General features: G+C 35.0%; 1 protein-coding gene across 4 annotated transcripts in view; it reads left to right on the top strand.

The window, feature by feature from the left end:
• The window catches only part of SGCG (sarcoglycan gamma), a 106,257-nt gene that overhangs the window by 61,692 nt on the left and 19,682 nt on the right, over window positions 1–24,883 (top strand). For all 4 annotated transcript variants that reach the window (XM_085062932.1, XM_085062915.1, XM_085062924.1 and 1 more), the window contains 4 exons: window positions 2,358–2,459; window positions 6,786–6,873; window positions 17,335–17,454; window positions 22,742–22,814. In XM_085062932.1, coding sequence (XP_084919058.1) covers window positions 2,358–2,459; window positions 6,786–6,873; window positions 17,335–17,454; window positions 22,742–22,814 — 383 coding nt within the window. The remainder of the gene's footprint in view (window positions 1–2,357; window positions 2,460–6,785; window positions 6,874–17,334; window positions 17,455–22,741; window positions 22,815–24,883) is intronic.

Raw genomic sequence — 24,883 nt, 5'->3', positions numbered from 1 at the left:
TTTCATGGGACATAGCATTGGATCTCAGTGCAGTAGGATGGTTGTTTATCCTAAATCCCTCTCTTTTATGTTCCATGTGACTTCAATTTGCCGGTTATAAAAGGGGCATAATAGAATTCCCCTATCTCATAGAACTGCATAACTCAGTACTTTTACAATCTTAAGATGCTCAAATATCATGGTACTAAGAACATAATAATTGTTTACAGTCGCAAAGATAATAGAAGTGAGGATCATTATATGAAATCCACATTTTTATTGTTTGCATGGATGTTACAAAGTTTATGTTAGTCATCTCAGGTAGTCGTTTATGCATATAACCCAAATCTAAATTTCCCTGGTTTTGCACATCCCAAGTGGTCAATGAGAATAGATAATGAGGCTGTTAGGCAAATATGTGAGAATGTGAGCTTTGTGTCAATGCTTAAATTAAATATCTGATGAAGAAAATAGGGCATACTGGAGGACATACTTATATAAAGGAATCCTGGGTGATATGACTGGATTTACTGAAAAAATAGGAACTTTTAGATAAGTTAAAAGTGCCAAGTTTTGTCAAATGACATAGTATTCTTTATGTCAAAGACATTTCTTTGTCTATATAGCATTTTCACAATAATCATTGCTGGGAAACTTCAATCCATTAGAAAGAGTGTGCTGAGCAAATTGCATAATCTTTTTTCACATCAATTCTTTTTTTTTTTCCTCGACTAAAAATTTCTTCCTGCCAAAAGCAGGTTAGATATTGCCACCCAGGAGTTTGTTAATTTTCCCCAGTCTGCTTCAGAGCAAGAATTAATTTCTATTTCTTCCTCTGCCTTCTTAAATTTCAGATTTGTCAATGTCATTTTTTTGTACTTACTCTATAATATACTACTTATTTATTTAAGCAGTATATGCAGTATGTTTTGCATAAAAATATGCAAACTCTGTTTAAATCTGATAGCTAATATAACCTACTTTCACCTGATGGGAAAAGGCAAGAGGTCAGAGCAAATAATCTGACCCTAAATTTGGTCAATTAAAGAGGAGATACTTGGTGGTGGTATTTGTTTAGAATATCCTGATATTTCACATCATAATTTTCAAAAGTGTTAGTCTTAAAATTTCAGACCTGCTAAAAAGCTAGCTATGATTTTTCACTGAAGGCTGGTTTGACATGTTACTTTGCATTATGTATATACATATGATATATAATCTGAATAGTCAGAACATACATTTGAAAACAATTACAGTCTCTTCAATTATAACTTTTATCAGTGGTAAGCATAATTCATTAGCTGAACAATTTATTGATGTATAATCAGTGGTCAATCATAATTATCTCTTCTGCTTATGTGGAGAACAACCTTAAAATTATTTGGAGTGGAAAAACTTTTTGGGTTTATTTGTTTTTTATTTGGGTTTATTTGTTTTTTATTGTTTTTTATTTAGACCTTCCAGCTACTCCTGGTAGTTTGCAGCAGTTGTCTTGAAATATTTTCACATGTGGCCAAGTTGGAAGGCTGCTTTTTTTTCTTTTTTTTTTTTTGCCAAGTTTTCTGTCACGCTTTATGTCAGGGAAAGGGGTGAATCCTTTACAAATTAGCTAAATACTTGTGAATACCTTGCAGCTGAAGCCTGCAATTCCTCAGATGTACTTACTGAAGTAATTCCTCACTCATTTTTCACATTAACAATTCTATGATAATGATGAAAGAAAGTAAAAAGAAGGAAAGAATATATCAGCTGGAAAGAATAATTTGGCTGAAAGCAGGAGGGTATGACAAAGAAAGGATGAGGAGAGTACAAAACCTAAGAAGCAGGTGATAGAGTTATAGAGTCTTGACCTATAATTAGAGAAGAAAAAAACTAAACCAAAGAATTAAAACCTAATTAAAAAGAAGAAATTGCTGAAAATGGAAGCAAATAAAAATCCCCCTTTGCCTGTTCTGTGGGCTTACATTATTAATAGAATGAACCCTGAGATGTTAATATAAGGCTTTGTTTTATGTGAGTACTCATATGTAAAAGTTTATTGTTCATTACATTTTTAGAAGGCAAGTACAAAAGCTGTTTCAGCACAGCCAATACAAATGCACTTCTTCTTTATTTAATGGCTAGAATACTGTATTTCCACTCCACCCCCCAAAAAACCCAAACACCATGTTCAAAAACTTCATGAAACCTGCAGTTTCTCGCAGAAAATTACTCCTGGGAGAAATAAGGAATTCTCAAAATTGTAAATGCACTACTGTTTGTAAATTTATCAGTAGACCTAGGCAGACAGTTCTGAAAATGTTCAGTTCATTAAAAGAACACAAAATAAATACAGCAACAATAATAAAATATGCATAATTCACTCATCTTCTCCTCAGACTGGAATGGGACACCTGCGTGTTACTAAAGAAGGCCTTCGACTGGAAGGGGAATCTGAATTCTTATTCCCTCTTTATGCCAAAGAAATCCATTCTAGAGTGGTAAGTGGGCAATCTTTCAATAATGCTAAATAAAATTAATGCAATTCTGAATAATTAAACTTAAGCAAATGTCCGGGCATCTGTCATGGAAATATATGTATATGTATATGTATAGCTGTACACACATATATTTCTACACACTTTGCAAGGTCAGTTTTATGATGCTGTGTCAGAATTGACATTTATCTCTTAGGCATGTGATAAGTGGCTCAAACAGGAATTATAAAGGTTATCATATATAAGTAATGCTAAGACTTTAAGAGTGTGTAGAAAGTTTTTCATTATTTTTACTGAGATTATTTTTTAATATAGTCTTCCCTAGGAAACTGCTTGTTTTTTTGTTTATTCATCCACTGCAGAATGATTTCAATATCTCTAAAATTAGTGGATCCCAATGGAAAAGTTATGATTTCTCTAATAAGTTTCAGTTTTGTAACTTCAAGGACAGTGCTGTCAAATGTATGATATGTTTACATATTTATGTATATAAAATCAACAAGTCTAAATAGAAAGATTTAGCATTTAATCCAGTTTACCTAGACAGAAAAGTTTGTTGTCATTATTGCTAGTGAGGCAAAAAAGGAATAACATATTTGGTCTCATATTTATAAAAATTATTAAATTTAAAATGTCACTGAGAATGTGAATGGTATGGAAGTAGTGGGTTTAGAAAAAGAAAGAGAGAATCTGATTTGGATTTTAATTATCCAGTGGAACTCTGAAACTTATTCCAGTGAACTTTTTATAGGGAAATATCTGCTTCTGGCCAATAAAATGAATATTTTTCAGAGCTATTGTCCATGGTCTAAACTTTCACAAAAGAAAACCTTGTTTTATGAACCTTATCATCAACCAATGGGACATTTCATTGAATAAAGTACTATTCACTGATGGTAAAAGCTGAATATGGCTCTTTCATATCTTCCAACATGGAATCGAGAAGAAATAGCCAGCTGTGAGACTTTTCTGAACTTAGGGAAAAGGTTAGTTTTTTGTATTGCTATAGCAAGAGAAAATGTAAATAAATTTATCAGAATGAGGTTGTTAACATGCTTGATTACTAAAATGTAAGCAATGCTAACATGTTTTATTTATATTAAGCTTTTCTTTTTCTCTCTTACTGCAACAAGTATTTCCAGTTTCATTCAACAGCTCTTAATTAAGACAGTGAGAATCCATTGCTATATTTGTATTCCCATTTTGCTTCTTACGCTGTATTCTTGTCTGCCTCACAGGCAGTGGGGAAACTATTTATGTGCTTAGATGAATTTCCCTTGAAGTTGTTTATCCAGTAAGACTTGTAACTTTTTAAGACCAGCACAGCTAATACTTAAGAACTCCCTCTCCTCACAAAGATCGTTATGCAATGTTAGGTTACCATTTGTGCTCTCTTAATATTCTTTTCAGCTCTTAATACATTTAGTACAATATAGAAAAAAGAGGTGTGGCAGCATCTAATATAAGCTTGGCTGTCTAATGACCCGTCATGATCATTAGTAGCATGCATTAATTAGAGCCTTCAGGCTACTGCTTCTCTTTGCCGCTGACAATTCATCACAGGTTTTTTGTTTGTATCCTTGCTTTTTTAAATATTTGAATTCTCTAAAGACTTAATTGCCTCTAGCTTGATCTCCTGAGTTGCCATTTATGTGTTCATTCTCATAAAGTTACTTATTTGTTATGCTTTCTTTCTCTAAGTTTTTCTTGGAGAACTGGACCCCTCCCAGCTATCAAAGCAGCTTTCTCCCTTGCCTTAATAGTTTTCTCCTTGCAGTCTCCTAACGGATTTTCTTACCTAATGAGGTCTCCAAAGTGCTAAGAAAATATGTAGCAGAAAATCTACTTGCTGTGCATTGTCTCTGGAGTCTATTACAAGTTTATGCCTTCATTACGAGTCGAGCACAGAGCTGTGGGCAAGACCATTGCATCTTTGCTAACTACATTTTCTTGGAAAGATGAAAGACCAGCATTTTTAAATATGTTACTAGATTTTAATTACTGAAAACACATATGTGGCAGCTGCAGATATAGAATACAGTTTATTCACACTTTCATTTGATATCACAAATTACTAAGTTATTTTTTTAAAATCAACTAGTGGTAATTAAATAAATGGAATAAAGATGCCCAGATTTGTGGATCACCTAGCACTACAACAGATTTACTTAAATGTATTATATTTATTCAGTCTCTATCTTTGTATCTTCCTTTTCCACTTCATACTCACTCACTACCATTAATGTTCATTCTAACATATAGCCTACTTTTTTCCTAAGATTTTTCATTATTTGTGTTAATTCCATGAGTTTTCATGTTTTTCTGATACAATTTGCAAAATGAGATTCATTTATTTTGCTCACTTAATGACTTCTGAGACCCTCTCTAACTACTTGTGAGATACCATTTTTTTTTCTAAAAAAAAATGTGTGAGTTTGACTCCAAATAGCAAATTGCTTCTATTAACTTTATTGGTTTTTAATCAGGTTGCAGTGGTTTGTGGTTCTGTTACTAAATAAGCATATGTAGTAAAATTCATCACGTAAAAAGTCTTTGCAACTCCCAGGTTATCTCATAAGGATAAGCATATCTCATAAGTAAGCATTAAATAGATAAGAGAACATGCCTTGGGGTTATTTTCAGGGGTTAGCCCTTCAAGGTGCTGCATAGTCTCTGTCGGGTCCAGAAAAAGTACCAGAAGCCATAGCTATGAAAGAGCTATACCTTTTAACAATATTCCAATAGTTAGAAACTCATTTATCTAGGAGTGAGTATCTCCACTGAGGTCACAAGCAGACAGCTTGATAATACCTTTGCCATATCATATATTCCCTTATATTTTGGCAACTGAGATCTGCTTAGGCATTTCTTATCAGTTACTAAGTTCTTGTCTTTTAGACACCAAGTATGCTTTACTAAGAAAGCACCTGTATTGCAAAAAACTTCCTCCCCTCTTTTTAAATCTTCCAGTGTATTTACAGTTTACTGATCCAAATGAGTGTGATAAGATTTTGTGCCCCCAGATAATTTTCTGATACTTAATGTCAGGTAAAGAGAGTGGCCACTATGATACCCCTGAAAATCAGCTGCATTTAAAGATAATTCAGGTGGTAAATCAAGTAAAAACATTAGAAGAAACCACTCTGCCTTCCTCACAAATTTTTAGGACACTTCCAAAAGTGCCCCTTCCAGGTCTCTTGCCATGAACCAGTTTCATCACTGTGTGCATATGCAGTCTGATGGGGCACAGTGAGCAGACAGGTCTTTCAAAACAGTTGCTCATCTGCTCTTCAAGACAAGGAGTAGCTTGGGGATGATCCAATGGGCCTGAAGTACAGAGTTGGAGTGTAAGGTCTGGAAATAAATAATAGAAAGGGTGCACCACTGGGGGGGAGGTCAACTTGGAAAAGAAGAAGCCATGAGTTAACCAAGTGGGATGTTTTGGTGTTGGTGAAGTAATTCCACACTGGCTGCAGTCTAAGAATGACATGAAATTTTAAATTGCCTACCATTGCTAGTCTGGATTGTGGTGAGGTGTGGTGGGGATGAACAAACATACCAATTACACCTGCCTGGCATGCACTGGCTACCTTAAGTAGCACAGAATCATGGGTAGGCATGAGGCTGTGATTGCTCAGCAAACATCCCAGCTCAAGTCATGATTCAGGGACGAGGACAAGCAGGTGATGCTGTTCATTCCAATGATATACTTCTTTCTGTCATCCTTCAGAGCAGCAGGCTGGGAGACAATTTGATTTAGACTAACAGACTTATTTGTACTGTCATCTGTTACAGTCAGCATTGATCTAGTCAGCCTGCCACTTTCTCTATCACTCACTGTTGCAGCTTCCCGGCCAGGAAAGTCAGTGCCAGGTGCCAAAATTAAGCCACAGCCTACAGACTGTGTGGACCATCGAGGAAGCAGAATGCACATGCATATTTCTCACCAAGTTAATACAACAGGATGAGTTCTCAAAGTGAGGTGCTCCCACTGAATTACATGGCTCTCTTTTAGGAGTCTCAGTTATGTATTGAAAGGCAGTAAATCCACTAAAGTGGTTTTTCTAAAAGATAAAATGCTAGCAGCCGTGTTCATTGCTCCAGTAACACAGATTTTGTTCACTTGAAGTATTCCCTATAATTTTTTTTTTTTTTTTTTTTAAATCTGTTTTAGTGATCAGAAATATTTGGTGACATCTCTGGTTCGTTTTGTAACTTGCAAAGATCTTTTGGTGACTGAGTTGATACCAACACTAGACTAAATTTCGAAAATTGCTCACAATTCTAATTGTTCTACCTAACATACTTCTTTCTTTCTCCATGCTTCAGGACTCATCACTGCTTCTCCAGTCTACTCACAATGTGACTGTGAATGCTCGCAATTCAAATGGGGAAGTCACAGGCAGATTAAATGTGGGTAAGTCTAAGTGATTATTCCTTGTTCACTGCTTTGGAAACATTGTAATGAATATTTGTAAGGAGATTTGAGAATATCAAGCATTAAACATGTGATTATTTATTACTGTTATGGCCATATTTGAATAGTCCAGCTGCTATTGGTAAGTAGCAGCAGTAACTTTTCAATTTCTCAGTTAGCATTAGTTCTTTAAATATTTGAAGCCCTTCTTTATTGCAGAGTTATGCAAGAAAGTCTCTGCAAAAGTTACTCTTTTTTCTTGTGTAAATATCTTTTGGTATTTTTCTTGTGTAAATATCTATTGGTAGTTGCAAATCATTTTCTGAGAAAATGTAACAGGAGAACATGGCTAGAGTCTCTCTTTATTTCCTAGTATTCCAGAGACTAATACATTTAAGCAGACAACCTAAAAAAATTCAAGTTCAAAACTCAGACATTTATCTTTTACCATCTCTGGTAGCAGTAAAATACATTGGTTTAGTCAGTGAAATCAATAGATCTGGACAGATGTGAGAGATCTTGGCAGCAGAATAAGCAGACCTTACTCTTTAAATCATATTTTTAAGGCGAGAGTGGCGACAATATGTGTCAGCTACAACAGAATTTTTCTTAGCCTTGTTACTGTTTCTCAATCTTTATTTGCCTTTGGAGAAAAATGTAACAATTTATTAACTCATTTCTTATGAGCTCCTTCAGCAGCAAAGCATAAATTGCTGGTTATTTAACTGTAGACTAACCTGGTGTGTTTAAATAGTTTACTAAACTGGGACTCAGCTGAGCATTGATGAGCAACTTTTCCATGCTGTTGAGACTATGTAACTTCTGTGACAACTCCTGTTTGAAGAATTACCATTTCAATTCATCAAACGATGTGCAAGCTTCACTGTTTTCAAACAAACTGTTTTCAAACAGAAGGAAAAAAAAAATGTATAAAGTCCCCTAAAAATGTAGTTATACAATTAATCACAATTTAGTCTTTAAATGTTTTCAAATTCCATTTTTCTAATTCAGTCAATCATAAAGATTTGAATGACTTGTCTGAATGACCCTTTGTTAAAGAGTTAATACCTTCCACAATTGCCAACAGGCTGGAATTATGTTTTAAAACTCTGGTAATCTTACAAATAGGACTAACTGGGATTGTGAAGGAGCCTTATAGATAAGTTTGGGATTATTCCAAAGATGACAATATAAAATAGCATCTCTCACAAGATTATAACAAAAATACCTTTAACTCATGGAAATTGTGATTCAAATGATCTGTTAAAATAATTTCAAAAGTTGATAAGAATTAATTAAATACCCAGTCTTCAACAGAAGTAATTCACAAGAGAGATGTGAAACAAATCTTTACTTGAGGAGCTTCTATGAAATTCCCCATATGAAGATAACAGGCACATATTATGAATTTGCTTATGAATCACAGATATACTAAAAAGACATGAAATGTGAGCAACTTCCAACATGATCACTCTTGCTCTAAAGCTTCTCCATGCCCCTTAGTTCATCTGCATTAAATACCTCTTACAGGAGTTGTCTGGACATTGATGTTGAGTTTTGTACTGTGATCCATAATTACACTGCTTTCAGAAGCCTCACTAATGCAAATATCTTAAAAACTGCTTGCCAAGAAAAGAATACGTTCAAAATAATAGGAATCATAATTTTAAAAAATACGTTCTTTAGTCTTTTCTACTTCAGTGTCTCCTGGATGACAAAAATATCCATTTTGTTTCAATTACTTTTTACAAATAAACAAACAAGAACAACAAGGCAAAAAAGGAAATAAGAGGTCACCTTTATTTAAGGGAATTGATTGCTTTGGTAATATTTCTGGGAGAAACTGGGACTTAGAATGTTGTTGGCCTACAGACAGCAAGGAAGGATCTGAGCAAGGCATAGTTTTGGGAAGGTACAGGATTGATAGTCATAGGGAATTAAGGAAGTTCTGGAGAGAGTTGCTTACATGCAAGGCAAGGATGTCTACAGAACAGATGGTAACTATTTCCTTTAGAGTAGTCTGTATCTTTAAAACTGTGAATAAGATTCAGGTGTCACTATCACAGCTTGCTTATCAACCTTCACAACTGAATTATCTAGAACTTTCTTCAGTAATCTGAGAAAGCTGCTAATTATCACCCCCAAGATTCCTGTTCTTAACCAGTTCCTAGAATAAAAGAACAATGAAGCACTTTTGATTCATATCCTGAGCAATAACAAATCAACTCAGTGCAAAAAACATGTCAAACCTTTTCAATAATGAGTGATGATAAATATATTATGTCTGAAAGAAGCATATAGAGTACATAGTCAATTATAAAATGCTTAAGAGCAACATTGGTATGCAAACAGCAAATGATGCTTTACCTAAGTAAACATAGGCTTCTATGTACAGCTTATCAGGAGATGAAAATAACACAGTCAGCTTTCACAGTCGTGTTCCAGTCCTGGATAATAAGTGAATGAAGAGCAGCTTGTTTCCAACTGGCACTGCTGAAAAGTAGGACCAGCTTTTTAAGATATCTGTCTTTCAAGGATCATGTAAGGAGGCTTCAATGTACAGAAGACCCTAAATTCTGTTTGTAACATGTCTTTTTCAGGATAAAAATTTAAAAATTATATATATTCTATATTTTATATTTTATATTTTATTTTATATTAAAAATAATAAAAAAACCCACTTATAAGAAGAAAGGAGGTTTCCAAAGTCATGAAAGGTCTGCGAGAACAGATTCCTGTAGAAGGGATTGCTGATCCTCCTCCTAGTTCAATCATTTACACCAAGGAATAGCAACACCAGTAGCTTCAGGTCAGGGGTTCAGTTTAAAGTGTTTAAAGCTTGAAGGAATTTATTTAGATAGCTGGATTATGAAGCTGTTCTGCATTGTTAAGCATGAAATAAGCTCCACTTAGGAAGCATGGGAATATGGTGAAAGTCAAAATGGCTTATGCAGTGTGGAAATGGAATTACAGTCAAAATTCTGCTTTGAGACTATTTTCATGTCTATAACATTAATCTGAACAGCTGTTACAATGAGACTATTTATGCTATCCCACCCCACTTTTTTCAAACTGGAGCAACATTCTAAGGAAACAGATCAGTGTCAGTACCTCATATATTACTTTAGCGGTAATAATTGCCTTTTAGAAAACTACTGCTTTCCAAAGTCAAATCATGTATGGTTTTCCTATCAGCATTTTAATATTTCATTTTCAAGTGATGGTACATGATGACTCTAAGAAGAGTTTGATCTTGTTTTTACAGGTAAAACCCTGAAGCCAATTTCATAAACATAATGACATTGTAAAATCATTTAGCTTTTCCTTCTTTATTTTTCCCAGAAGTCATTCATTAAAAATTCCGTTTTTGTCCAAATAAGTTCTTTCTTATCTTTAATATAAAAGGCAGAACTTATTTCTTGAAGATCTTTGTCTGCAAGAAGGTGATTATTTGCACAGCTTTAATTGCTGTACAGCCAGGTTGTAAGAAGGGAAGATACAACATAGGAGCAATTAACAGAAAGATAAATCTGAAAATTCATTGAAGTATTTTTGAGGTGATTAAGTCTTCCTATGATCAAGAATTTACAGGGTTTATTCTGAGGGGATTAAGGTAGGGATCTTTACTTCCTAAAGTATAAAAATTTTAGCTATCAGTGAATCTGATCATATCAAGACATATATGCTACTTTTATTTGAAAGTAAAATTTGGTTAAGCAAGATTTAGAGAATGACAGGTGGCAGCTAAAACATTTAGCTACAGACTTTTTAACCAATTCTCTTTTTTAAGAGAATATGCATTAAATGCATATGGTTTTAGTCTTTTGTGAGACCATTGTGTATTTAAATGTATATCATATTGAAAAGAATTAAAACAAATAGCAGAAAACAGTGAGAAATATTCAAGATACATTTAAATGTAAACTAGCTAAGCAATCAAACTGCAGTTTAATATTTAGACTCAAGTGAAAAGTATCCTCTTCTGAAAAATATACCATTGGTGGTCTATGCACCATGTAGAGTAAGGTGCTTTCCATAGCAAGATATGCACACCCTGTCCCCAAATATGATAATATTTATGAAAAAATGCATGATGAAGTTCACAGTCAGACAGGCTGACTTAAGCCAAAATTAAAACATCCTCTAGGAGTTAATCAGATAATTACTGTGAGGATTGTTAGGCACTGTAACAGGTTGCCCAGAGAAATTGTAGCTGCCCCATCCCTGGAAGTGTTCAAGACCAGTCTGGATGGAGCTTTGAGAAACCTGGTCTAGTGGAAGGTGCCCCTGCCCATGCCAGGGGGGTTGAACTAGACATTCTTTAATGTCCCTTCCAACTCAAACCATTCTGAGAGTCTATGATAATATGTATTGCCAACTTGTAAAATATGTCAGCATCACATTAAAGGGAAATGTATCCTGGCCCAAGGGATTTGAATCCTATGCTGTCTCTTCTCACTGAGTCTAGAAGAGAACATAAGTCTACTGAGTTTGGCTCTGAACAAAAAATCACTAATGTTTGGGAAATCATTTTTTATTTGGAAAATAACCAGTTGGTGGATAACTGTCTCTCATCAGAGAGCAATTGCTCATCTGAGTAGCTTCATCATCTCTTTATTCCAATGGGAGAAAATAATTCAAAATAAGTGAAAAAGGGGGAATTATTAAGGATTTTATAACCTTCTCATCTTTCACAGTTTCAACAAATTTGTAAATATCCCAAGCATATTTTGGTTCTGATGGTAACAGTAATCATTAACATCAGTAATTGGATAAAGATGAGAACAATTCCTGCATCAAAAAAAAAGGATTTATTTGCATTGGTTAATGCTAGATGAATTTTTAAAGGTTAGTTTAAAGTAGATGAGATTTATTGTGACTTTAATCTAAGATAGAACTTGGATAATAAAATACATCTAAAATCCTAGTCACTTCAAATGCTACAGTACTTTTGAGCCCTGATGGCAGCTAAGGCCCAAAAGAGGAGCTGCATCCCTCTCTTTGTGCAGCAGGTCCGCAGAAGAAACCCCCAATCCTCATGGACTGCTTGAGCACGTTCTTGCAGTGTGGCCTTGTGGCAGTGAGCCCTAATAGCACACTGGGCTGCATCATTCCACACCTGGAATACTGTAGAGCCTCTCCAGTGTGACAGAGCTGAGAGCCAGCAGAGGAGGTGCCCACAGGGAGCTGTTGGGAAGGTCAGGGACTGGAAGCACATGAAGAGTCTGAAGAGGTTGTGTTTGTTTTACCTGAAAGAAAAGAAAGATTAAGAGCTTCTGATTTATGCCTGATGCTAAGAGGTCTAGAGACCAAATAAATCATAGAACCATTAACATTGAAAAAGACCCCCAAGATCAAGTCCAACCTTTGACCAAATAGCACCATGTGAACTAGAACTAAAGCATATCACAAAGGGCCACATCTACTCATTTTTTGAACACTTTTGAACCCACTGCCCTGGGTCGTCTGTTCCAATGCTCAACCACTCTTTCAGTGGAGAATTTTTTCCTAATGTCAAACCTGAACCTCCCTTGGTACAAGTTGAGGCCATTTGTCCTTGTCCTATCACTAGCATGGATCCAGACTTGGAGTGCACAGCAAGAGGGAAAAAGGCAATGGTCATGGATTGCAGAGAGGCAAAATGCAACTGGATAGAAGGGATGGGGAGAATTCTCACTGTTAAAATGGTTAACCATGGGAACAGATTGCTGAGGGAGGCTGTGAAGCCCTCTTCCTCAGAGGTATTCAAGTTTCACCTGGACAAGACCCTGAGCACCTTTATCTAACTTCCACCCAAGCTGACCCTGATGTGATTAGGAGATAGGACTTCCAGAGGTGACCTTTGGCTTGCATTCTTACGTGATTCCATCTTTCCCAGGCTTCAGCTGACATGCTGGAAGGGCTCACGTTGCTTACAGACCGAATGTCAAACTTTCTGGTCTGATACAGAAGTCGTAGATACTCTAGGACATCTGAAGTAAGCTGAAGGCCAGGCAGAGAACATGCAAGAATGTATAATGGTACTAGACAGTGATGTTGTGAACTGAGTCATACCCCATGTGTTCAACTGATCCTCTCACACTCTCATTCCTCTGCCCAGATCTGCAGGTATGCTTAAAATACTGCTGAAACACAGTGCAGGAGTTGACCTTATGAAAGTACACCAATGGCTTTCTTTTTTTGTAAAGAAAGAGAAAAAGGGGAAGGAGAATATCCATTACACAGACGATAAAGTAGTTAAAGTATTCACTTAGGAATGTGATATTCAGATCAGCTATCTTCTCTGCATACAGGGTTTCAAATTATCATGCCTCATCTCCTTTAGTATTTTCCTTTTCACCTTATCTCTCTGAGGAGTGTGCGTTTCACCTTTTCCTGTTGAAGTTATTCATCATGCAACAAAATCTGGATTCATTAAGCGTGTGAGAAAAGGAGACACCACAGACTTTTTGTCAAGTCACTGTGAGAAACAGAATCTCCCATTCCTGCCATGGTTTCTACATGCAGTAATCCATTTTACAGTGAAATATTTTGTGAATTTGTTGCTTTTATATTTAAATAGAGTATTTTATAAAGCTAATGCCTAGATGGAAAAAGATATTGAGTTAGCTAAGTCACTCTGAGAGTAGAAAGTACTGTCACCTAAATACCTGGCACTAGTTGGATCTCCACTATCTGCATGATCAGTGTCTGGAACCAGCTTTCAGAACCAATTTTTTGAGATCTCTAGAATTGTGTTCAATCACAGATAACAACAAAGTATAAACAATGGTGACAGTAAGGCAGTCTTACTTTGATCTGAGAGGACATCATTGTTTAATCCATTGCATAAAAGGAAAACTGAGAGAAAAATAGGAAACAGCAGCAAGTGTTCTGATAGTGTATTAGAGTTGTTGTTCAGAGTTATGAGAGATGTATGATATGGACATAAAATGTATATATGCAACATGCTGCATATTCTTTGTAATAATGCCTTTGTTCTAATGAAATGCCATACCATTCCATATGAAACGATGACCAATTTTATGTTGCTGAAAGTAGGGACTTTACATTTATTGGTATTGTGTTCTATCACTCATGGAATGAGAACTGAATCTGTAGGAATATTACATTTTTAATACACTTTTAATGACATCTTATTTTAAGTAAGGTGCTTTAGTTTAATAAAAATCAACTAAAAAAGGAAATTGCACAGGAATACACCAAAGCACTCAGGATTTTGGCTTATACTCAACACTTCAATGATTCTAGGTGGTAGGAGAAGAATGAAGCATACAGAGTAGCTGATAGCCATAGGTTATTTGGAAATGATGGACAAGAAAAGAGAGTAAGAAAATAAAAGATATGCAATTACCTAATGATGGAAGTAAATCCAAAGTTGGAAAGCCTTTTCTTCTGAAACATATAAAAAGACACACTAAAAATGGTTACTGTTTTGAAGGACTAAGTATTTGAAGAGTCTGCCTGCTGGTAACATGTAGGCAGACTCTTCAAATTTCAGACTCCCCAGATTTCATTGGCATTAAGTATTTGTGGATATTTCTTTTATGGCAGGCTCTGTTTTTGACAGAAAATCCCTTGTTGTCTGGTACATCTATATTTGTATTGGCCTGGAATTCAAAGGTTGGGTAGCAGTAGAAGGCAATTTATTAAAATGCTTTTCAACTGAAATGGAGTCACTAAACAAAAGATCTTTCTTCCCTAGAAAATCTCTAGAGAAGTAAAGAGTGAGGAGGACAAATGAAAAGGAATACTGTTTAGTAGTACATCAGTTGTTTTGGGGAAAAAATTAATCATTTAAAGCAGCATCCTCAGTGTCAAGATGTATGTGAACATTGCTTGCAAGGTCTTCTCAGGGCTGCATGTTAAAGGAGGAAACTTACAGAAACAATAGACAATAATCAGCCTGATTAACAAGAATAACCCACTGACCTGGAAATCCATGTGACACATCTGGCAGCAAGCAGAAAACAAATATTTTCTATAACCTGCATTCAATCAGGTTGCGATTTTAATTGTAGGATTTTATCAGCAAATGTGATTATATATTATTAGTTGACGTACATGTAGTTAATATACTAGGGTGGTAAACAAAACACATTTAGACATTAGGAGATTAAACTTCCAGATATTGAATTTGGCTGCTGTTTATGAGTTGAAAATTAATCTCACTGGGATTACAATGCAATTAGTGTTATTGCAGTGTGGCTAGTTTGTGTTTATTGTAGAGTACAATTAAGAGAAATTAATGGCTACTTTTTGTTACATAAACTTATTCCCATTATGTAAAAGTCTATTATTCCATTTGGAAACTTGTTCCACATATGCTGGGATGTCTCATCTCTAGCATGAATAAAACATGTGCTTGGATTTTGTTTACCCTAGCATTCCCTAGTAAGATATAAAATACATCAATTATTATCCACACCATTGTCTGATAATGAAAATTATCTGTAGGACAATCCTAGTCCCACATTACTGGGGCACTTATGCTAAGAAAATTGTGGCCCTAAACATTCTGGTTAAAGGTTTATTCAAGTGTGCAAGGTCCAGGATCAAACAATGTGGATGCAAACCCATCATGGGTAAGGCCTTGAATTGTAGTTTCAGAGAGAGGCATGTTAAAGTACCTCTGGAAAATACATAATGTTCAGTGGGTGCTCTCATAGTGCCTGTAGAGTTTTTCCTTAATTAAGCTAGCTTTAAGAATTGTGGGGTTGGATGAATAGCAAGGATGAGGGACCAGCCCCTGCAGCACCAGTAAAGTTGATAATATCCAGTTTACTCAGACCTTTGATTTGTTTGAGTACACAAGGATCTAGCTACACTACGTAAATGGTCAGTTTCATATTGCTGCCAGGCACAAACAGGAGCAATCAGTCACTGAACCATGAAATGGCCTGGGTTGGAAGGGACCTTAAATAAAACCTCAACCAAGATTTTCTAGGAAACCATTGACAGGGATCCATCCTTGCCTCACTTACCCACAACTGTTTCCTTTGCTGTAAAAAATTAAAAAAAAAAAAAATTTAAAGCCTTTTCACATGATGAAGATACTTTCTGATCTCACTTTTTGCAACATACTTCTCCGAAATAAAGCTGTGGACTTCAGAATAGCTTTAGAGAAGAGCCAGATTGGGGTCCATAAGACTGTTCTTGGGAGCACATGTGCAGCAGAGCATAATAGAATGCAGAGCTCAGCCCTCCATCCTGACTGTTTTCAAGTAGAACCAATATTGGGTTTTATGCCTTAAAATTGTTGCCCTAATTTAGGACATTATGGCTTCTCTAACTCTTTGTGTTTAGGGGGCAGTTGAAAGCAGTGCTTTGCATCTGCTGAGTGAAACAATAAGCAATTTGTGTGGAGCCTTATGGTGTGCATCTCTTGTACCACCTACCAACCAGATTTTGTGAAATACCTGCATGTATTTCTTAGTAGTATCAATCATCTGCCACCTAATGCTCCTTTAACATAAGATCTTAAAAGAAAATAAAAATTACTATTTCTTTTGAGAATTACTGCCTGGAATATATTTAACATTTATGGGAGCAGACATAGTAAACAAGGTTCTTAATGGGAAGGGAGCAGTTCTGTGCCTCTCAGTCCTGTAGATAGTCTGTGAAATGCATTTATTAAAATTTGCTGAAAAGGAATCTTAACTGCTCTGACCATTAACTGTAATTTTAATTCTGAATATAGATTTGTGATGACAACTCTATGTAATAGATATTCAGACAAGATGTGGTGTGAATTTTGATTGATCAGGTACTTAGAAGAGGGAATATTAAGGGTTTGATATTATCTACTTACCAAGCCAATAGCATAGAAAAGGATGTTTTAGTGAATTTAGGATCTGGAAATATGCAAAAAATCTCTTGCTCAAAATTATTTTAATTTTTAAAGTACCGGAGTCAATTGCAAATATTCACTTATCTTCTTGAAACTCATAAGAACATGATCAGTAACATTTGTTAGATATGTGGAGCCAAACTGGCATCTGTTATGAAGAGCTGAGGTCTTGCTCTTACATGGGATATTTGTAATTTTAAAGCATTTGAACCTCCCTAATGAAAAGGGGTGATGCTGCAAAGCCTTTGATAGTTAGTTTCTGTTTTAAAAAAAAAAAATAGATTCATTCTGATCAAAGCAGTTTCAACACCAAGAACATGAATGTTTTTCTTGATCAATTCATGTGGGATTCCCTAAATTCCCTGGAAACCCAACTATAAAGAAAGACTCCAGGCGCAGTTTTGAACAACAAATTAGATCATGTAAATAGACTTACCCAATTTCAGTACTTACAGTGCCACTATCCTTAGAATATCTGGGTGCTTCATGACCTTCAATGTACTTAAATGAGTTACTACATTATTACACCACCAATTAAAATTATTATTAATTTATATAGAAAATTGAAGAAAAATCATGTAATTATGCCATTATTCTACCATGTTTTGCAGGTCCTAAAATGGTAGAATTCCACAGTCAGCAATTTCAGATCAACTCAAAGGATGGAAAGCCACTTTTTACAGTGGATGAAAATGAAGTTGTAATTGGCACAGATAAGCTTCGAGTCACAGGTTTGTAATGGTTTAAGAAATGCTCAAATAATACTCACAAAAAAAGCACAATAAAAATGGCATTTTTAAATATGTTATTATGTGTGAATGCAAGTTCTGGTTCTACCTCATTAGAAAACAGAAATATGAACATAATCTGACCTTTTTCAAGAAATAATCAGTAAGAACTTTTAACACAAAATAATTTTTTTAATATATGCATACATGTATATATAAAAATATGTATGTAAATATTTCTGTATGTGTGTGTTTTATTTTAAAGCCATTAGTAACTGTATTGTAACGGAACTGTATTGGTGCTTCTTCTTTGGAATTATTTAATGTTTCCAGTGCACATGGTCTGAGGCTGAAAAAATTCTAGCTATTCCAGTCTGAGTAGTAATGAGTATGATTTGTGAAAACTTTTAGTCTCTATGTGATATTTTTATGTGGTTTTATCTGTCAAAATGAAAGGTACTGTATTTCTGTGCTGTGAGTAGCACATATGTCACATGATGATATTTGTAGTATATTTTAAATGTCACCTGTCAAGAGAAAAGTTTGTCTTAGGCTATTTCTGCAAATCCCTGAAGTACTCATTTACAAAGTAATACATCAAAGTTATCACATGAAAAGTGACTTCCTTTCATATGACCACATAAAGTCAACCTTCATTTTCTAGGTGTAAGGTTGCATTAAAATAGATACATCAGGATATGATTTCTCTTTGAGCAGAAGAATCCATTAAAGGAAATACTGAAATTATCCTGTAATATTTTTTACCTGATTGCAACTATCGTGTTAGACCTTTGCTAATTACTGGTCCTCTGAAATCTTGACGTTTTCATTTTAATGAATAGATTCATATTATTTCACTGTCGAATCTATAAATATGGTAGTAACTATACAATTAGTGTTTCAAAGCCAAAGTTAAGTTATAATAATTGTGTTAGTAAATTTTGTTTACCCCTGAGGGTCTTATCTTAAGGTTTTCTACTTTTTAACCTAATTGAAATTACAACTTTGTTTAACCAGGAAACCATATCAAATAATTGTTGTTTGCCCAAGGGATGCTAAACTTTAATAGAAAGCATGTTTAACAAAGATATGAAAAACTGCATAATTGTTAACTGATTTGGAGAAGGTCTATCCCTGCTGAAAGTAAGTAAAAATCATTCATACATGAGTTGAAATTGTTATGCTAATGTTAATGACTGACTCATCTAATATTAATTTTTTCATTGTATTGATAATTATTTACTTCAACAGATGTTGTAGTAAGACACATTGCCTATTTCTCTTTTTAAACTGTAATGAGATTCAAAAGCAAATACATTAAAGTCAGTGAGGTTATTTCAGTGTAAAATGAATGTAAGTGAGAGGAGACTCATGCCTACTTTGCTTCAAATTAATTTATTAAAATTGTGATTTAATTGATACTATTAGCATGAAGGATAAATTATTGTGATTTACTATTAGCATGAAGGATAAATTAGTAATACTTTGCATACCAAGATTATTTTAAAACATTTTAGATAGAGAACAAGATCAATGTGAAATAAATTTTGAAAAGTTAATACCATAAAAAATGACCCCAGGCTTAAAATACACAAAGAACATTTTGCCGTTTTTTATGTGCAGTGTAGTGAACTATTTGATTTTACTTCTCCTTATTTATGTGAATTATGAAAAGCCCAGTAATGATTTTTGAGAAAATCTGACCGTTTTCAACTAAAATACAATATAGCAGAGAGCAAATGTCTATGATTTAGGATATTTCAGGACAAAGGAAAAGGTCTAATACTATTATAATCCAATCCAGCACCTCAAGAATTGTCATTTTCCTACAATTAACATATTTCAACTCATGCTGTTTCAGTCAGACATTTTCTGGCCCATGTGTAGAATAGAACAGTGCAAGGGGGAGACACCAACCCCTGCCCTGGGCAGAGCTCTTGACCAAGTACTGTTCTCTGCTTTGCCAAGAGCTCCAGGGCTTGTCATCTCCCTTGGGTGTAGTGGGTAGTGGCTGAGCTCATGTGCTCAAACATCAGCATCCAGCTGTGTGTGAAACACCGTGGGCTGTGTGAGACACCACACAATATGGCTTGAGCTCCAAGAGATGCTTCCTGTCATGGTGGCAGCTGGAGGCCAGGCAGGATGCACAAGGATGTTTCAGATGGCAGTAAGTACATGTCATTGGGCAATGACACATTGCTTCTAGCTCGTCTGTGGCATCTACAGCACAGACACTTAAATTCAAGTGTGTGAAACAGAAGCTCGGCTTGACCCTTCATGACAGCTACTGCTCCTGAAGGAGCATGGTCTCCAACTGCATCATCTTTAATATTTTTTCAGTCAGGACCTGCATTTTGCAGACATTTATTATGTTGCTGTGGAGATACTGAACATTAGTGTTTTGTTCTGGGAGGGTTTTGGACATTCAGCTGGCATTGGTGAAAGTGAAATCCACCTTGCAACTGTATTGGTTGGCAAAGAGCTGATTACTTATATCATTTTCATGGCAGGCTCATAGCAACCCAGAACTGTAAAAGTTAACTCTAAGATCAAGTCCAACTATTAACCGAACACTGCTCTGTTCACCACGATGCTACATCCCCAAGTGCCACATCTACACTTTTTTTTTTCTTAAAGGGAAGCTGGCAGGGCAGAGAGGAACAGTATTTTTATGGAGAAGCATATTTATATCACCCTTTCTCCAGTTTACTGCTTGTCCTTCGGCTTGTTTGTCTTTTATAAAAACCCCCTAAAGTATTTGTTGAGTATTGTCTGTGATTTTCTAGCTCTCTGTTCTATGCAAAGGTTTTCAGTTTGCACAGCTAATGCTGAAGTGCAATGTGACAGTGTGTGTTTAATTTAAACACTTCTGCTCAGAAGGAAAGTTAAGTAGGAGGCAATTTGAGGGTATGAGTAAACATTCTGCTAGACTTGGAGGAGGCAAATGGTCCTCGCCTGACAGGGTGCGTGGGGTGTTAATGAATCTTGCTGAATTCAGTCCTCTCATTGAGAAAATTAGTATCTTGTTCTTGTGTATTTTCAGATTAAATTACAATATCTTAATAAACAGTAGCTATAAAATAGTAAATATAGTAGTAGTCATATCACAGTTTAAAAGATAAAGTAGGAAATGAAGACAAGAAATCAATTTAGGATCATTTTCCAGAAAAAGTTGCCCTGAGGGTCTTTTTCTTTTAGTGGCATACTGTTAAAACTTAATGCTGTTTGATGAAGAAGTTTTACTCACATAGAGGCAAAGTATTACTCTTGCTTAGAGGTGACAGTTCTAGAATATGAAAATAAGCCTTTTCATTCTATTTTACACCACCCACCCACCGCCACCCAGCACATTAACACTGATGTTTCCTGTTCTCTTCCTTCCATTAGCCACTATTTCCATGAAGGTGATACTATCTCTGTTATCACTTACCTGTCTTTATAGAACCATGGGATCATAGAATTATTTAGATTAGAAAAGACCTCTAAGATCAAGCTGAACCATTAACCCAGCACTGCCAGGTCTGGGTTACTGACTAAACCATGTCCCCAAGTGGCACATCTGCACTTCTGACATATCAGGATATACCTGCAAAATATCTTAGTTGTCCGAAATCAACATTTTGTGATATACGCTTTTAATTCATTAAGGTGCAGAATAATCTTAATGTTAATGAAAATGAAATGAAGTGTTAATGAAGCAGGGTTAAAACTCTGTTTGAATTAATAAATTTTAAATTTTCCAGTATTATATTAAGGCTACTTTGTATAGTACAGAAAGATTAATGTATTTAAATTGATGAGGAGGGTTTCAACAGCTAAATAAAGTTTAAATACAAGCTTAGTAAATCAATGCTTCTTCAAAGTGCTGAAGTGATTTAATATGGTAATTCTTACATCTTGTGTATTTTCATCCAAGCCAAGATTTTATTATAAGGAATCATGATTTCAGCTAAGACTCTTCTCAAAAAGCAGCATAATTCATGCTTTCTCAGGACATCCTGAGAATTTTCCTGCAGCCCTCATGAAGTGACAGTCTTCCTATCAACTGTCTCAGCAATGTATTTGTTTTTAATGTTTTTGCTTGATTTCACTTCTTTCTTTGTTTTTTTACTGTGTTCTCTGAGGTTGCCCTGACCAATTTTTTTATTCTCTTTTCTATATACCACATTTGAGGCAATCTAATACCACATCTATAGTATCTGCACCATGCTTTCTAATCATTCATTGCCATTCTCTGTCTAGACAGAGTCCAAATACCTACCTTAGGGCTTTTTACAGCCTAGAATTCTTTCCAGAGAGTAACAGCATAAGGAGCAGCCAGGCAAGCTACCTTGACTAATATCCTAACTATTAAAATATATTGCCTTGCTACGTATTCACCTGGAAAGTGCTCAGATATGCTAATCCTCAAAGCCAGGGAAGATCTCTCAGCCTAAGACCTCTCCAGTTTTTGATGAGTACTTTCAGAAAGCCAAGGAACAGCAGCTGAGAGACTCCACCCTTGCTGTAGATGGTGGTGTTTAGCTGCTTTTTTAAGTGTCTCTGCTGCTGAGGGGCTTTTGTAGCACATCAGCCAATTCCCTGCCCCTAGTGCAGCTCAGGTGGGAGATGCTCATTGGGCTGGTGACACTGCAACAATGCTAATACTCAGCAGAGCAGAAATGGAGGTCCTTGGAAGATATTCAGGTCCAACACGGAGGCTCCTGGTGAGGCAGGAATGAAACTATTGTTATTTCAAGAGGTAAACTGTTTGATCTCACAGTCGTTACCATTTTGCATGCATAAATACTATTTCATAATCAGCAAGTCTGCCTATAAACATGGGAAAATCTGTGATAAAGCCATAGGACAGAAGATGTGATATGCATAGAGCAGTCTAAAATAAATATGATTATGAAGGACTGTCGTATTTGCAAAGGTTTTGTGGGATTTTAATTATCTCCATTAACTGTAATGAAAGTTACATTGTGTAAATCTTATTTACTTATTTTGTTGTCCCAAGTAGTTTAAAATTTCTCTGTCTTCAGACTTTTTGGACTTCATTTTAAGGATTTACAGCTGTACATTTACATTACTTCTGTATTGTATTGTTCCAATCAATATTGTAATGGTAATAATGTAGCTATATTTCAATTGTCTTATAATTCTTAACATACATTTTCTTATCTTTATTTCTAATATCAAAGTGGCAATATTAAAAAAAAAACAAACCTTTTGGTATTTGTTTGTTATATTTGAACTGTTACATTACAGTATTTTTCTTCTTTTGTTTTTTTTATTTTTTTTGCAGGGCCTGAAGGAGCACTTTTTGAACACTCCGTAGAAACACCACTTGTAAAAGCAGAAGCTTTTAAACAGCTTAGGTAAGAATTTATACATAAATCTAATAAGTAAATGTCATTTTTTATAAATATTCACAGTTTTTGAACACATGATTTTCAACACAGAATTGATAGTAATTTTTTTCTGGTTTATGTGAAAAGTTACTATTTTGAAGGAAAATCATATATATTGTTCTGCAATTCTGAAATATGTTATAAATTATTTATTGGTGATGGTGACTATATTTAAAACCACTGTGGAAAGATTTTCTATAAGCTATTTTTAAGTTTTGAAACACTTCAAAATATGACTTGTTCTACTATGTTACAATATAAGTTCCATGTCTGCAGTAGGTCATCAATCTGTAATTAGTCAAAATTTTTGAAAGCTAGTGTCAGTCTGAGGAAGCAGACTAAGAAAGATATGGAACTGTATGGAGCTCGATAATATGACTGAAAAGCAGTTTGGGCTGAGAAAATCATTGTTAAGTACTTTGTATGTTTCAGAGCTCCTTCATTCTGGAATAGCTTCTTTTTGTGCATTATTCTATTTTATTTTGAGTATCCTAAATTAGTTTATAATATGCTGATTAGGATGAGGTAATAAATTATATTCTCTTCATGAACATGTTATCTTTCATTTTATAAGCCAGTTCAAAGAAAGATTTGAAATGATTTAACGATTGTATTTTGGTCCTTTCATACCTTGGCAGTTTGCTACCTTCTGTCATAATTTCTCTTCTCAGTTTTCCTCTCCAATAGGGATAACTGCTAGGGAGTAGTGGAAAATGATGAAAGCTTTCAAAAACACGGTCTGTATCTTGCTGATTGAATTTTCAAATTGAGAATGACGAATGAGAGGGAGACTGTTAAGATAATTATTTTGATTTTCTCATATTTAAGATCTGCTTGCAGTAAAATACTTTGTGCTTGCATTTGAAGACAGTATGAGCTCAAGGCATTACTTCTTACATATTGATGTCCACTTTCATAAAATGTTTCTTCTCTTATGGTGGAATTTGAATGTGATAGACTTTGACCAATATTCTGCATTATAGATGTACATTTTCTGGTTTTCTAGTGAGTGGATTCATTATGTTGTAAATTTGTCATTTTCTTTGATTATCTCAACTTTAGTGAAGTAGGAAATCGAATTTCTTAATTGCAAAGTCAAGAAGATATCTGCAAATTTTGATTGGATACATATCTATTATTTTATGTGGTTGTTACTTTGCCTCAAATGCATAATCAATTACTACTTTAATAAGCTTAAAGGTGATTGTTTTATTCTACATCTGTTATGCTCTGTTACATTTTAAGTTCTTATCCACAGTGCTCTTCAACAACAGTTACAATGTTCCTGACTACATATAACTATTATTGTTATAATTTTAATACGTATTTTTAAAATAGGATAACATTGGAAGGAAAACATTGAGCTTAAATGTAATACCTAAAATCCCACTCAGTTCTGTCTTCAATTAACTTAAAATAGTGGGAAGTACAGACTCTTCCAGAATTAACAGAAGTTTGCTAGTAATTATTGTAATGTCAGGGAAGCAGCTACATGGCCACTGGCACATTTGTGACTGATGTTAGTATCTGACATGAATCCAGAGCTGCTGAACACCTGGGCTAGAAACTGAGTTAGTTTAACCCTAATCTTCCCCATATCTAATCTAAATATTTCCTCCTTGTTCTATCACTACATGCACTTGTAAAATGTCCCTCTCCTCTCTCCTGTCCTGGCAGGCTTTTACCCAGAGCAGTTCAGAAAGCCTCAGTCCTTTCATTTTATTCTTTTTTCTACCATAATCAGTGTCAAGTTCACAAGCAGAGATGGCAATGATTTCATATTTTCATGAAGGGCTTCTGGGGAGGGTTAAGAAGGAAATGCACTGGTCTGCAGTGCAGATAGTAAGTAAAGATGTAGGCAGAGAAGACCGTTTTGTCAAGCTGGACAAAGGTTACTTTTGAGGGTGATCTTAAATGTCAGCATAAACAAAATTCATGTGTTCTATTGTGAAGGAGCTCAGACGAGTTTACCAAAAAATGGATATTTTTTAATGGTTCATAAATATTCTGTTTAATTCCCCACTGTTAAATAGAGG

This window comes from Lichenostomus cassidix, chromosome 1 (assembly GCF_008360975.1).
Source record: "Lichenostomus cassidix isolate B80296 chromosome 1, HeHo_3.0, whole genome shotgun sequence".
In the NCBI taxonomy this organism is placed as follows: Eukaryota; Metazoa; Chordata; class Aves; order Passeriformes; family Meliphagidae; genus Lichenostomus; species Lichenostomus cassidix.
This window is presented reverse-complemented; position numbering and strand designations above follow the sequence as displayed.